We start from the raw sequence: 14,675 nt of genomic DNA on the forward strand, positions 1-14,675 counted from the left end.
TTTTTTTATATGAAATTCCCCCCAAAAAAGATGTAAAAACCAATTTTTTTAAAAATTTTTGGCCAATTTGTTTTATGCTACATATGTTTGGTAAAAAAAATCGCAATAAGCGTATTTTGATTGGTTTGCGCAAAAGTTATTGCGTTTACTAACAAAGGGAAAGATTTCTGTCATTTTTGGTGTTTTTTTTTAACGCGTAATGGCGGCGATCTGCGATTTTTTTTGCGGGACTGCGACATTGCGGCGGACAGACCGGACCCCTGACTGACATTTTTGACACTTTTGGGGGTACCAGTGACATTACTGCAGTAATCAGTGCTATATATATGCACTGTTACTGTAAAAATGACACTGGCAGGGAAGGGGTTAATTTTATTGGAGAGGGAGGGGTTAATGTATGCCTGGTGCTTACTGACGTGTAGGGGGGGGAGGTGACTGAGTGAGTCATGGACAGATCGGATGTCCAGCTATGCTGAACAGTCCGATCTGTCACTCCCTGTCACTATGGAGATCCGCCCGCTGTGTTTACACACAGCGGGCGGATCTCCAGACTCGATCCCCGACGATCGGGTAAGAGCAGCGGCGATCGCCGCTGCTACTCCCCTGGCCCGACTCCCGCTGTGAATGAAAACAGCGGGAGCGAGCCTCCGGCGGCGCGCAAGCGCCGCCCAGAAGGGGGAGTGTCCAGTCACGTTAATACTACGTGGCTGGACGATAACGAACCACTCTGCCGCAGTAGTATTACTGTGAGCGGTTGCAGAGTGGTTAAATCTGGAAACCGGAGGGTCCACCACTGGTGGAACAGTCCACTTCTTAAGAATGGACTCCTCATAGGGGTATAGCCTAGCAACTCGCTCAGGGACCCCAAGGGGACACTTTGGTAGTCCCCACTCTTTAGTGATAATTCTGTCAAAATAGGAGGAGAAAGGGAACACCTTTGCCACTCTGGATGGCTTGTGAGGGCCAAAGGGAACCTGCGTCTCAAGCACAGATACAATCAGTGCGTCCACCAGCGCCTTTTCGTGTGCGGTTGCAAAAGTGGAGTAATGCTCTTCACTATCTGAGGATTCAGGGCGCGTGGTCACAGATCCAGCAGGGTGACCCATATCCGCAGCAACCAAATCAGATCCAGGATCTGATGAGACACATGAGGCAGGGGAAGGCAGGGGGCGCTTTATGCCAGCCCGTCGCCCAAAAGCCACCTCCACTTAGGACACAAAGGACTCCAGAACAGCTGTCAGTGCATCAATGGATGAATGGGGCCCGGAGGGCCCTGTGGCCCCAGAGAGGGGATCAGGTAGGGAGATGTGCTCCAAAGACTCCATGAGTCACCAGGGGGACCCCACAAAAAGTGTAAAACACTGCTAAGAGAAAAACCCCACCGCCCTAGCAGCACCACCTGGTTGCCAGTCACAGAGCACCAATCGATCCTTAGCAGAGAGGGAGAGGGCCCCAGCAGACTCACCATCCCGCAGTAACCAGACACCGCAGACACCAGGAGAATCTGCACTGCACAAGCGGTGATCAGGAAACAAAAGGATCCAGGAGTCTGCACCAGGGGATGAAGCGGGCTCCCACCGCCGAAAATCCTGCCAAGAAGGCTCCATAGACATTGGCTGCAGCTGTTTTCTATGGCAGACCACCGCAAAATGGCCTCCAGACTACACAAACATGGCCACCGTGTATTGCAGCACAAGGCTACAACAAAATGGCAGCACCACATGTCCGGCTTAAGGTGTTACTAAACCCACAATAAAATCAGTCTGTAGATGCAGTAAAGCATGCTTTTTATACTCACTGTGGAACCTAAGGGGGTTTAATCCTCTGCATTCTGTGAAAACTGTTTGATCCTTTCCTCTCTGATCATCCCCTTCTTCCACTGTCCCCAAACCATCTGCTGATAAGTCTGAGCGTTTGGAGTCACTCTGCACATGCTTAGTTTGGTGTGTATTGCTAGAAAACTTTTTTTTCTTGGGAGGGTTCATGTGAGAAGCACGGGGCCAATCAGCACTGTTCAGGCAGAGGGTCAGGGGGTCCTGCAACCACATAGGACTGTCAGAGCAGAACAAAAAAACTCCTCTTACAAGCTTTAACTAGACACTGATAGAGGTCACAAGACTGCTATATACTGTTGATGAGAAAAGGTGTTTAGCAGCTTATATTTACTAAAACTATTGCATTTCCATGTTCTGTGGAAGACCAGATGGTGAATGCAGGGCCCTGGGTATAGTAACACTTAAGGCAGAGGTGTCCAACCTGAGGCCCTCTAGATGTTGCAGGACTACAACTCCCATACTACTCTGTCAGCTAAGAGGCTGACAAGGGAGTATGGGAGATGTAGTCCTCCAACATCTGGAGGGCCGCAGGTTGGACAACCCTGCTTTAAGGGTTATACAGGTATGAGAGTTGAAGTGGTTTAAACCAATGTATATCACACATATAAATCACAATCCATCCCGAGAAAAGACCACAAAACAACAAAAACGTACTAGTAAATGCTTTATTGACATAGCTCTGCATCCAACAGTAACATAGGGTGAGAGCAAGAGAAAGCCCTGGGTCCTGCCCTCTTACGGGAGGGGGGAGGCCAGTATACAGAGCTGCAAGCCCAGCAGCCTTCCTTCTTGCATGCAGGACCCAAATCCCATTTCTGACAAACCTCAGCCTCTCCTCTATGCTGCAGCGGGACAGAAAGAGGTAGGCCCCCTAGTGGACACAACAGGAACTTGCAGATGGCAGGACAGTTTGAATGCTTTGGTTATATGTGTCACAGTGATAAATTGAAAACAGCACGGCAACAACTAATAATGCAGACAACAAACAGACTTTATGCGGACAGAAGTGGAACTCTTGCAAGCTTGCCTTTTTTTTCTTACCTCTAGCAGATCAAACCAATCTACTTATATGCAAACCCACTGACCCAGTCATCTGAATTATAACTAAATAGCAGCAGACTGTTCCTTGAAGCGAGAAGATGGCTTTCAAACTCTCTAAACAAGCTCTAAAAGGGCACCTGTCAACACAACTGAACCAACCATTTTGTGGAGTAGGAGTATCCTCTGTTATTGACGATGGGTGACCCGTGGGACTTTGGTTAATGAAAAACTCCCAGCGTGTTTGGGGTTCCTCATCATCTTTGGTGATTGACCACACAACATCAAGATCAACCAACCCAGACCAACCAACATTTATGATAGTAGGGACTAAACTACAAGTAGAATTTTAATCTGAGAGATTTATCCTCTTGATGACAATCATCTCATTGGGCTAGAGATACACAGATTTAACCCCTTGGCATCGGCCACACACAAATATGCGGCTTCTCGGTGGGTGAGCCTTGGCGCAAAGCGGCCGCATATTTGCATCCACAGGTGTTAATACAGTATACCGAGATTGCTCGCCTGGTGAGTTCTCGCCACAGCTGAAAGTTCCCAATTGCTAAACCTTGCCCCCCAGCCTTTTAAGGGGTTTAGGATGCCGGGACGCTGGCTCCAAGGTGTTAAAATTCCAGCCTTATACTAACTGTGCTTAAAAATAACCCCTCCTGCTACCTAACCTTTGTAAAAATATCTTTATACTTACCTATTTTTTAGTCCTCCTGGTAACGCGATCCCGCAGCTCTGGCTCCCCTGCGTCAGGGAGCGGTGGCTGCAGGGGAGAGGAGGGAGTGCCAAAAATGGTTGATGCAAAGAAGCCAATAAGTGATGTCACAGCTCCCAGAATTTCCAGCAGTTGTCAAGCACTACTCTCCCCTGCAGCCGCTGCTCATTTACACAAGGGATCACATGACCGGAGCAGACTATAAATAGGTATATACATCTTCTTTACGGGGTGGGCAGGATAGGTAGCAGGAGAGGGGAGGGAACATGTATGTATACAGAGGCATAACTAGAACCTTCAAGAAACCATGAAGGGCCCCTTGGCCAGGGCCCTTTCCTTCAAGCCTGGGGCTCTTCCCACTGATCCTGGGGCCCTTTACTCACGTTGCGTGGCCCTTTTACAAGTTCTGCAGTGGGCCCCCTTCCTGCCATCTTGGGGCCTCCCCACGGTGGTGGAATGCCAGGGCCCGGTTGCAAGTGTGACCTTTGCAATCCTGAAAGTTTACCCACTGGTGTCAGTTTCTATTTTTTGGTATTTTAATTGTATTATTTTTTATAATTTTATTTTCTACAACTATGACTGTTCATTCAGAAAAGGAAGGAGCTGGTAAAGCATACAGAGGAACCAATCTCCTCCTTTTCCCTCCTGCAGCTAAAGGAGGAAAAAGGGGGACAGTGATTTCTCTACAATGCTGCCACCGCCGCCCCTCCTATCCAGGTGTACAGGGGAGCCCGCACAGGCCCCCTGGAGCATGAGGGCCCGGTAGCAACTGCAACACCTGTAGTTACGCCCCTGTATGTATAGTTAGTGTTAGGCTGGAATTCAACTTTAATCATGCTACTAAATCACTAGGACGAGCAACTGATCACTAAACAAATGGTTCCTTATGGTGTATACTATACATTTAGCAGATAAAAATTGCATAAAAGAGCAATGCTCCAACCATTGATATTGATTTAATAAAAGCAAATAGGCAAAGGGCTCTTTTCCTTAGCCTAGTGAATGAGATGAAGCTCTGCTGACTTCCGTCATTCGATCACGTGGAAGCAAAAATATATACTTTTTTTTTTATTTTCCTTGCACATGATGGGTATTCTTTTCAAAGTGAATTTTCAACAAAATGACTAAACTAGGGGAACTATGCAATGCAAACAGCCCATTCGCCTTTAGTAAATCAAACTCTCATATGCGACTGATCACTACAAGAGGATGCTGCATATTACTTGTGTAGCTTACTCCATAGCAAGCAATTGCTACTACTAGCGATACATTGCTAGTGATTCATTAGCAGGAATGAGCTACTAAACATACCCCTGATGAGGCCTCTGCAAGAAAGTGGTTAAATCTCCCAGTAAGCGAGATTAAAATTGCCCATGTAGATCCAAGCAAATTGAGCATATGCAAAAAACCATAAGAAACAGCAACAATGATGTGCCGAGGATGGAAATCCAAGGCAAACAATCAGATTTTGAGCAACTGTTGAATTGGCTGCTCTGCACTATGCATGGCTGAATGGACTAGGCCCATGTGCAACTCAAGGTACCCTAAAAAAGGTAAAAGTTTTACTTTTACTCCACAAAACGGCTCTCCTATATTTTAGATGATAGGTGCCAACGTAAAAAAAATCAAATAAAAAAGTGAACATGAAGCGACGGAAATGGCACACGCATCTCACAAGGGTAAAGTAAACATGAGCCACAGACAAGGTTGGTGTGATACATTTCTTTATACGTCTTATATATTGTATTCAAATCGCTTCTCTTTGCATTGTTCTGCTCAGGGTCGCAGAGCAGTTCAAGTATTGGAGAGAGGGGTGAGAAGCCTTGCGCATTTTTTTTTTTCTGTAAGCGGGTGCGCTTATTTCGCATTCTAAAGTTTCCTGCGAGGACACATTCTCGAAGCGCTCGGGAGCGAAGTGCAGAAAGTCGCATAAACTCTAAACCCAACCAACAAAAAGAGGCCGTTACAGACACGGACACGGATTAGAAGACGGAGGAATCAGGAGCAGTTAACTGGAGTGACTAAACCAGAAATGTGCCCCTTTGCGACTCTCCTGCGTCTACAGACAGGGGTTGATTTACCAAAACTGGAGTGTGCAAAATCTGCTGCATCTGTGCATAGAAACCAATCAACTTCCAGGCTTTTAGGTCATTGAACAAGCAGACATTAGAAGCCGATTGCTACCATGCGGAGCTGCACCAGATTTTGCACTCTCATTTTAGTAAATCAACTTCACAGTGCTGACTGCAGAGCCACAGAGCTGGCAATCTCTGGTACAGATATTTATATATATATATTTTTATTATCTATAGTGTTCTACACCTCTAACCTAAATCTATTGTGAAATTAGAGGCATCTCTGGGGGAAAAAAAAAGTGCAACAACCTCGAAGGCTGCATAATATTTCTAGGGCTGCCATGTCGTGAAAAAAAGGTCCAGCTTCACCGTTACTGAGCTAGCATACAGCCCTGGCATCAGAGAATAGCCGCTTCCGCCATCTACAGATATTCAGTTTGGCAAAGGACTACCTTTAAAGTGGGAGCAGGGCCATCTTTATTATTGATTGGATCCTGGGCAAACATTTTCTTGGGCCCTCCCGAATCCACTTATCAACTATTTGAGGGCAGTGCAGGCTCAAGGGGAAGCTGCCTTGGGCCCCACAACAATGACTGGGCCCAGGGCAGCTGCCCCTTTTGCCCTGTGGTAAAGACGGCACTGAGTGGGAGAAATACAGAAGAGGCCATTACCGACCTCCTTCTAAAAATGCATGGCTGATATTTTGACCCATTGGTTTCAGTATTACCTAAGCAACAGAACGAGAGCAAGCACACAGATCGGAGATGTCCTTCACTGCGTACTTGCTTTGGGCAAGTGACTTAAGCTACTGAAGCATTTAATAATGGCATCCTCCATGCTTTCTCGTGACAGGTCTCCTTTAACGAGGAAGCTAGATTACAGCAACACACCCAGAATAAATGAAAGAGTTCCCTCTAGAGGCTATGAATATATTTACATGTTCTGATTCAGGCAGGGTCCCCAGTGCCTAACACACAACCATCTCCGGGGACAGCACTCTATTTCTTTGCCGCAAATGAAACGTAAAAAAACACCACACTGAGTTCATTCCTTCATTTCCCAATATCGCAATCAAGAACCACCATCACCAGCAGGAAATCCCTCCCCCTCTTCCCAAGGGCTAAAGAGGCAGAACAATGGCAGCGCATTGGGTGCGTCTCGGCCTATAGCATCCAGTTTCGAAAGGGGGGAAGTCTTAAAGGGAATGTTCAAATTTTCACGGGACATATCAGACTTAGAGGAAGGGAGGAAATTAGTGTTTTGTTTTTGATATTTTTTTTTTTTGGCAGCCCAGCTGAGCTGTGAGATGATGAAGTTGTTACAAGACATGAAAAAAGGAAAACAAAAAAATTAAAAGGAAGAGGGGGGGATCAGAAGGGAGGCCTAGAAGGGGGCCGAATCCTGTGACTTGTCCGGTGAGTGTAATCTCTGGCTTCCATTCTCTTCAGTGCTGTCGGTTGACAACCTGGGCTGCAAAGAACAAACAAAAAAAACAAACAAACTATCATTTCTCCAAACTTTACTGGGAGGGGGAATTTGCAAGGTTCTCATATACAAGTCACACAACCCAACCGCTATAACCACTGTGGTACTGGAAGGGGTGAGACTTCCTTAACCACCTGCTGACAGCCCTATAGGAGTTTTACTGCTAAAAAGCGGCAGCTCTGTGCAGGATCATGTGTATATACGTGATTCTACTTTTCCACACAGCAGAAGCTGATCTGCGGGTGCCGGGCACTCGATGTCCTCCGGCACCCGCAGATTGTCTGTAAACAACACAGAACAGGGATCTGCCTATGTAAAAAAGGCAGATTGCCATTCTGACGGGGGGGGGGGGGGGGGACCAATTTTGTGTTCCAGCAAAGCAGGGACTAAAAGCCCCTCTCTTCACCTAGTAAAAGCAGCACATACAGTACACAAACACTGGCTAGGCACACAATTTACCCTTTGATCGCCCTAGGATGTTATCCCCCTTGCCAGCCAGTGTCATTAGTACAGTGACAGTGCATATTTGTAGCAATGATCACAGTATGGCTTTAGAACCACTTTAAAGAAAACCTGTGTTTTGCCCATGCAGCAAAAGGTTCACTGTTAAAGGCAACTCTGCCACTTCCAGGAGTGCCAGATGCCCAGTCACTTGCTGTTGCCCTATGGTTCCACCCACCAGCCCCCATGTCATTGCACTGGCATAGGAGCCAGTGGATGGAACCATAGGGCAACAGCAAGTGACTGGGCATCTGGCACTCCTGGAAGTGGCAAAGTTGCCTTAACCCCAATGTAGTGGGGGACCATGCATTTGACAATTTTGGCAGTGTTGGATGCTAAAGATTTTTCAGCTAGCAATTTGCAAAAATCAGTTGCACAGGATAGATACTAACCCCATTTTTAACTTTTTTTTGGACAGGGTGAACCCTCCTCGCTCAACAGCACAAACTTGCTTTTTCTTTGCTCTCTCATCTCTCCAATCTCCCATGCATAACAAAGAACATATCTGGTACCTCCCGGCATGGTGGAGCAATGTGACCTACTATAATTACCCTTCATCTCAGCCTTTGAACGCAGCAGATCTTTGTCTTACCTTTACACCCACTACGCGCTCTTCGAAGGATTTGAAGGTGGCGGAGTTCCTAAGGATAAAACAAAATTTTGTATAAGGATCTGACTTGGTTAGCCAATTATTGCAAGGGTGATGACGCACACGCACGCACGCATGCACACAATGATGCACAATTACAGAAAAGGCATAAAAATACTTTCAGCTAAAACCTAACTAGTCTTTAAATGCTCCTTCCCCCCTCCTTACACCTATGCTGACTGACCTGTGTAAAAAAGATTTATATTCTCCCCTTTTTTCAGCCTGCTCGGGTGACGCGATTCCCTGTGTCAGTTAGCAGACGCTGCAAGGGAATAGAGCGAGTGCTTGACAATGGCTGGAAATGCCTGGGAGCATTGATGTACCCCATAGGCTCATATGGCTCACCAATTGTCGATGCTCCCTCCTTTCCCTGGCAGCCACTGGTGGCTGACACAAAGGAGCTAGGTCAGGTGACCGGACTGGAGCATAATGAAAAAAAAAAATTATATATATATAAAAAAATTTGAGCACAGGTCAGTCCGCATAGGTGTTAAGAGGGGGAGGGAACACTTTTAAGACTAGTTAGGCTTTAGTTAGAATTCTACTTTAAGTGCCGGTTCACATTATTGCGGATGCGCTGATCGAATGTAATTCAGAGCGCACTGCTCCTTCATTACATGCGATCTCATGTGCGGATGCGAGTTCAGCCATACACTTTGTATGGCTGAATTCGCACTGTATCCGCAGCAAACTCGCACATGAGGCTTTTTTCGAGCCGCCTCAGAATCGGATCGCACAGTGGTTCACACTTGTGCGATCCGATTCTGTGTGAGCTTGCAGATCGCACTGCGATATGCGATCGCAACTTGAGGTGTCGTTAACTTTTAATTAACACCCCCTGCGTGAACTGCCAGATGTGCGGATGCGATGCGGGAACACGCTGCATATTCGCAACGTTCCAGCATCGCACAAGTGTGAACCGCCACTAATTTAGGATACTTAAAGGGATATTTAGGAAGGCAGCACAAGGTTGAACAACTCAGAGCAGCAATATTTGTTCACTGACCAAATAAACAATAAGTTGCTTTGGGTTCCTGCTTATTGCAGATCTGAGTCATTCTATGGTGCGTGTACATGGGCATTTAAGGTCAGTATTTGCTTTGCTCTTGTTCCTCTATACAAGGCAATATGAATGCATGACAAGTCCATGGTAAGTGCACCACAGTTAGTCCCATAAACACTTATGTGCTTTCACAAAGTACGCCTGTCTGCTGTCTGTGAGCAGAAGAGATTGCAGATGATACATATACCAAATACATAACAAAATAGTAGGATGTTTTCTAATCAAACCTAAAAAATGGCCGACGCTCTTGTAGAAAGTGGGTGCCGTGTGAAACCACAATTATTCAACAAATTCAAAAAGCAGATGGAACTTTGCGAGCAAGTGGGAAACAATTGTGTGTGACTTTCCCAATAAGACTGGGTGACGTCATGGGACTTTCTAATAGAAGAGGATGAGGTTGCATTGCCAGATAGCTTTTGACCAACTACATGACTTCCTCTTTGGCTAGGGACAATTTTTTAAATGGTTTATTTAGGAAGTGGCCAACTTCCTTCAAAGTTCCCCTACAGGTTAAAAACTATCATTCTAGTGCCCGTCTGAATAGGAGAGGTGTCTGTGGGGCAACAAAGACAACAACTTTAGAGTTGGCTTGAATGTAACTGGAGCTTCTGGGCAACTTATGCCTCGTACACACGCAACGATTATCGGCCGACCGATCGGCCGTCTTTTGTCCAGAGTGTTGTTGTGTTGGTTGGAATGTGCCTAGACTGCACACAAATTTTCTCGGCCAACAAAAACCAACTTCAGAAGTGATGTCATGTTCTGGTTTACTTTCCGTGTGTTTTTTCTTCTCTGAGCATGCCCAGTCTTGCTCATCAGATTTTTGTCTGCCGAAATCTGTACTGACTGACGGAAAATCGGCCGTTCTGTTGACGGCCAACAAAAATTCTATAGCCTGCACATCAGATTTTGTTTGCCCGAAAAGTCGGAGTCGGTTGTCGAAAGCATCATACTAACAAGCCGAAAATCGGCCGATCGGACGTTGGCCGAAAATTCACGGCCAACTATCAATGCGTGTGTACGAGGCTTAAGACAGTCCTTATTTCCGACATGTTGATAAATGATGTCTGTTGTGCTCAATGTTTCCTTAACCACTTCTGGACCTGAAGGTTTTACATACTTAATGACCAGGCCATTTTTTGCGATACGGAACTGCGTTACTTTAACTGATAATTGCACGGTCGTGCGATGTTGTACCCAAAAAAATGTATGTCTTTTTTTTACCACAAATAGAGCTTTATTTTGGTGGTATTTGATCACCTCCGCTGTTTTTATTTTTTCTGCTATAAACAAAAAAGCGTGACAATTTTGAAAAAAGAAAAAAAGTTTATTTTCCGGTTTAAAACACAGCCAATACATTTTTTTTTTAAAAATCAAATTTTTTCAATAATTTAGACCAATATGTATTCTGCTACATATTTTTGGTTAAAAAAATCCCAATAAGTGTATATTGGTTTGCGCAAAAGTTATAGAGTCTGCAAACGATGCAATATTTTTATGGAATTTTTTATTTTTTTATACAAGTAATGGCAGCGATCAGAAATTTTTAGTGGGACTGCGACATTGTGGCGAGCAAATCAGACACCGGACTGACACTTAACATTTTTTGGGGACCAGTGAAATTACAGTGATCAGTGCAAAAAAAAAAAAAATGCACTGTCATTACATTTTTTTTAACCCCAGGGAAGGGGTTAACTTCAGGGGTGATCACAGGGTTAAGCGTGTCCCTAGGGGGTGCTTACTAACTGTGGGGGGGATTACACTGACTGGGGGAAGAAAGAGATCCTGGTTCTTGCTTAGCAGAAACACAATATCTCAATCTTGTCACCTTGCAGAACGACGATCTCCCTTGTTTACATAGGCAGATCGCCAATCTACCTCTCATGGGGATGATCATGGTTGGCCGGTGGACATCGGGTCCGCCGCACCTGTTGATTGATATCCCCACTACCCAATCATGGTGCAATCGCGCCTCCGGTGGCGTGATGTCGCCATCTAGTGTCTATTGAGCGAAACAACACACAGGTATGTAATTTCGTGCAATAGCGCCACTTTGCCGCAGTATATACATGGCGGCCGGTCGGCAAGTGGTTAAAGAGGATCTAGAAAATCGGATTTTTGTCTTACCGTAAAATCCTTTTCTCTGATGTTCATTAACGGACACCGCTCCAGAATCTTCTTGAGCGTTGGGTTATGCTGCCCCCCTACAGGAGTAGGATACTAGGCAGGAAAAAGATTTACCACGTCTTTGGAGCAGTCCCAGGGGGTATACTCCCTCTTCCTGCTATAGGCATTCAGCTTTGTTGCAAGCAGTGTCAGAAGAAAAATAACCCAACTCAATAGAGGGGTGGGTGCTGTGTCTGTCAAACATCAGAGAAAAAGGTTTTTACAGCAAGACAAAAATCCAATTTTCTCTTTCGTTCATTGACGGGCACAGCTCCAGAATCTTCTTGACCATTGGGATGTCCCAAAGCAGTGTCAAACATGAGGGGTGGGAAAAACAGAGCAGAGAAAAATTCCCAAAAGGCTAAACCTAGCCAACCAGGTAACATGGAGCTCACCTGGAAACAATACACCCTCAAAGAGGATCAAATCCTCTCAAACAGGGGACTACAAAATTTGAGGCTAAAAGCAGCATCCGCAGATGTCAACTCCTCTACTTTGTAGAATTTTGTGAAAGTGCGCACAGACGACCATCTGGCCGCCTTGCAAAATTGCATCACTGACGCCTAATGGCAGAAGGCTCAGGAGGCACTAAGCGCCCGCATAGAATGAGCCTCAACAGGGAAAGGAGGAACCTGACCCTTGATCAAATAGGCCTGCACTACCGTCTGTCTGATCCATCTGGAAACGGTCGCGGCAGATGCGGCCAAGCCTTTGCGAGGTTCATTCATAAGGACAAAAATTTAGTCTGATTTCCTAAAGGACTCGGTTGCCACCAGGTACATCCTGATCTCCCGAACCACATCCAGAGAATGCACGGCAATCTCCTTAGGATGCTTAGGCTTACGTCACAGGGAAGGCAACACAATGTTTTCATTCAGATGAAAACCAGAAACAACCTTAGGAAGGAACGACTGACAAGGGCGAAGCACCACTTTATCTCTGTGAACCACCATTTTAAGGTGAAGGACAAGACAAAGCTGCCAGCTCAGACACACTGCGTGCGGAAGTAATTGCCACCAAGAAGGCAACCTTCTGGGACAATGTAAGCAGAGGAATCTCGCAAATATTTTCGAAAGGTGGTTTCTGAAGAACCGACAGTACCAAATTGAGACCCAACGGAGGCATTGGAAACCGCACAGGTGGAGCCAAGTGGCGAACCCCCTGAACAAAGGTGTGAACCAAGAAATGCGTAGCCAAAGGACGTTGAAAGAAAATCGCCAAGGCCGAAACCTGGCCCTTGATGGTATCCAAGGCCAGGCGCTGTTCCACACTTTGGAGGAACGCCAAAATTCAAGCCACCGAAAAGGAACGGGGAGAAACCCCCAGTGACTAACACCACACAATATACGATTTCCAGAAGCAGTGGTAATTCTTTCTAGAGGTAGATTTCCCTAGTTTTCAACAGCGTGGGAACCCCCGAGTCAGACAATTCCCTATCCTTCAGCACCTGGCTTTCAACAGCAAAGCCGTTAAAGCTAGCAACTGTAAAGCAGCATGGAAGATCGGCCCTTGGGCCAACAGGCTTTTCCTGAGAGGGAGTCGCCAAGGGACATCGGCAACCAGTCGTACCAGATCCGCATACCAAGACCGGCGAGGCCAGTCTGGGGCCACGAGGGTGACCAGAATTCCTTCTGCCTCGATCGTACGCAGAAGTCTTGGCAGAAGTTTGAGAGGGGGAAAGGCGTATATCAGACGGTACTTGCCCCAAGGAGTCACCAGTGCGTCCGGGGTGTCGGCGAGAGGATCCCAACACCTTGCCACAAATCTGAGACGAGAGGCCAGCAGATACACCTCGGGAGTTCCCCACCGGAGACACAGCTGATGAAACACCTCAGGATGAAGGGACTATTCTCCTTGGTCCAAGGCCTGTCGACTGAGGTAACCCGCCTGCCAATTTTCCACCCCTGGAATATGCACAGCAGAAAGAGCTGGAAATGAATGTTCCGCCCACCTTAAAAGGCCGGCTACTTCCTGAGCCACTAGGACACTTTGTGCCCCCTTGGTGATTGACATATCCCACGGCTGTGGCATTGTCCACTGAATCCGTACCGTCCAATGGGCCAGACAAAGTCTGATCGCCCAAAGTTCCAGTACATTGATTGGTAGCCTGGACTCCTCCAGTGTCCAAACCCCCTGAGCACAGTCCATGCCCAAAACGCCTCCCCATCCGGATCAGGCTGGCATCCGTGGCAATCACCATCCAGTACAGGGGAAGAAAGGATTTTCCCTGTCGAAGAGCGGGAGAGTGAAGCCACCAAACACCCTGGCTGAGGCCGAGTCCAGAGTCAGACCCAGATAGTCCAACTTGGTGGAGGGAACCAGAGCAGACTTCTGAAAATTCAAAGTCCACCCGAACTCCTTCAGAGTCCGAACAGTGATGTCTAGGTTGTCCAATAGAGCAGCTGGAGACTCTGCTCGTAGAAGATCTTCCAGGTACCCCAGCACCGCAATCCTCCGCTGTTGCAACCATGCTAACACCAGGGCCAACACTTTGGTGAACACCCGAGGAGCTGAGGCGAGACCAAAGTGTAATGCCACGAATGGATAATGCTCCTTGCCCACGGCAAAGCGGAGAAAGCGCTGATGTGCGACATATATCGGGATATGGAGGTAAGCGTCCTTGATATCGATAGAGGCCAGAAGATCCCCTTGATGAATGGATGCCACTACAGAACAGATGGACTCCATCTGGAACTTCTGTACCCGCAAAGAGGTTCAGGGATTTGAGATCCAGGATTGGACGAACTTTGCCTTCCTTCTAGGGAACTGTAAACCGATTTGAATAAAAACCCTGAAAACATTCCGAGTTTGGAAACGGTAAAATCACTCCTTGTAGTAGCAAATCTTGTACCACCCAAAGAGACCATGCAAGCGGTATGGGGACAAACACAGGTTGGAAGGAAAAAACCTCTGGAGGATAAGACCAAAATTCGATCCTGTAGCCGGACCGAACCAGCTCGTGGACCCACCTGTCTTGAATCAAAGAGGTTCGGAAAAAAACTAAGACGTCCCCCGACCCCAGATATGGGTGAGGGTGCCCTTCAGGCAGGAGAAGACTTGTCTTCAGGTCTGGAAAGACCTGCTGTCGGCTTACCAAGCCAGGGCCTCTTAGAACCTCCGGAGACATTCAGAACGG

At 46.7% G+C, this 14,675-nt stretch overlaps 1 protein-coding gene across 4 annotated transcripts in view; it reads right to left on the reverse strand.

Annotated features, from left to right (window-relative positions):
• Positions 1-6,520: 6,520 nt before the first annotated feature.
• The window catches only part of TPD52L2 (TPD52 like 2), a 51,104-nt gene continuing 42,949 nt past the window's right edge, over positions 6,521-14,675 (reverse strand). For all 4 annotated transcript variants that reach the window (XM_082271547.1, XM_082271545.1, XM_082271546.1 and 1 more), the window contains 2 exons: positions 8,254-8,302; positions 6,521-7,145 (listed from right to left, as the gene is read on the reverse strand). In XM_082271547.1, coding sequence (XP_082127673.1) covers positions 7,059-7,145; positions 8,254-8,302 — 136 coding nt within the window. In that variant the 3' untranslated portion in view covers positions 6,521-7,058. The remainder of the gene's footprint in view (positions 7,146-8,253; positions 8,303-14,675) is intronic.

This window comes from Pelophylax lessonae (assembly GCF_965119305.1).
Source record: "Pelophylax lessonae genome assembly, chromosome: 11".
Lineage (NCBI taxonomy): Eukaryota > Metazoa > Chordata > Amphibia > Anura > Ranidae > Pelophylax > Pelophylax lessonae.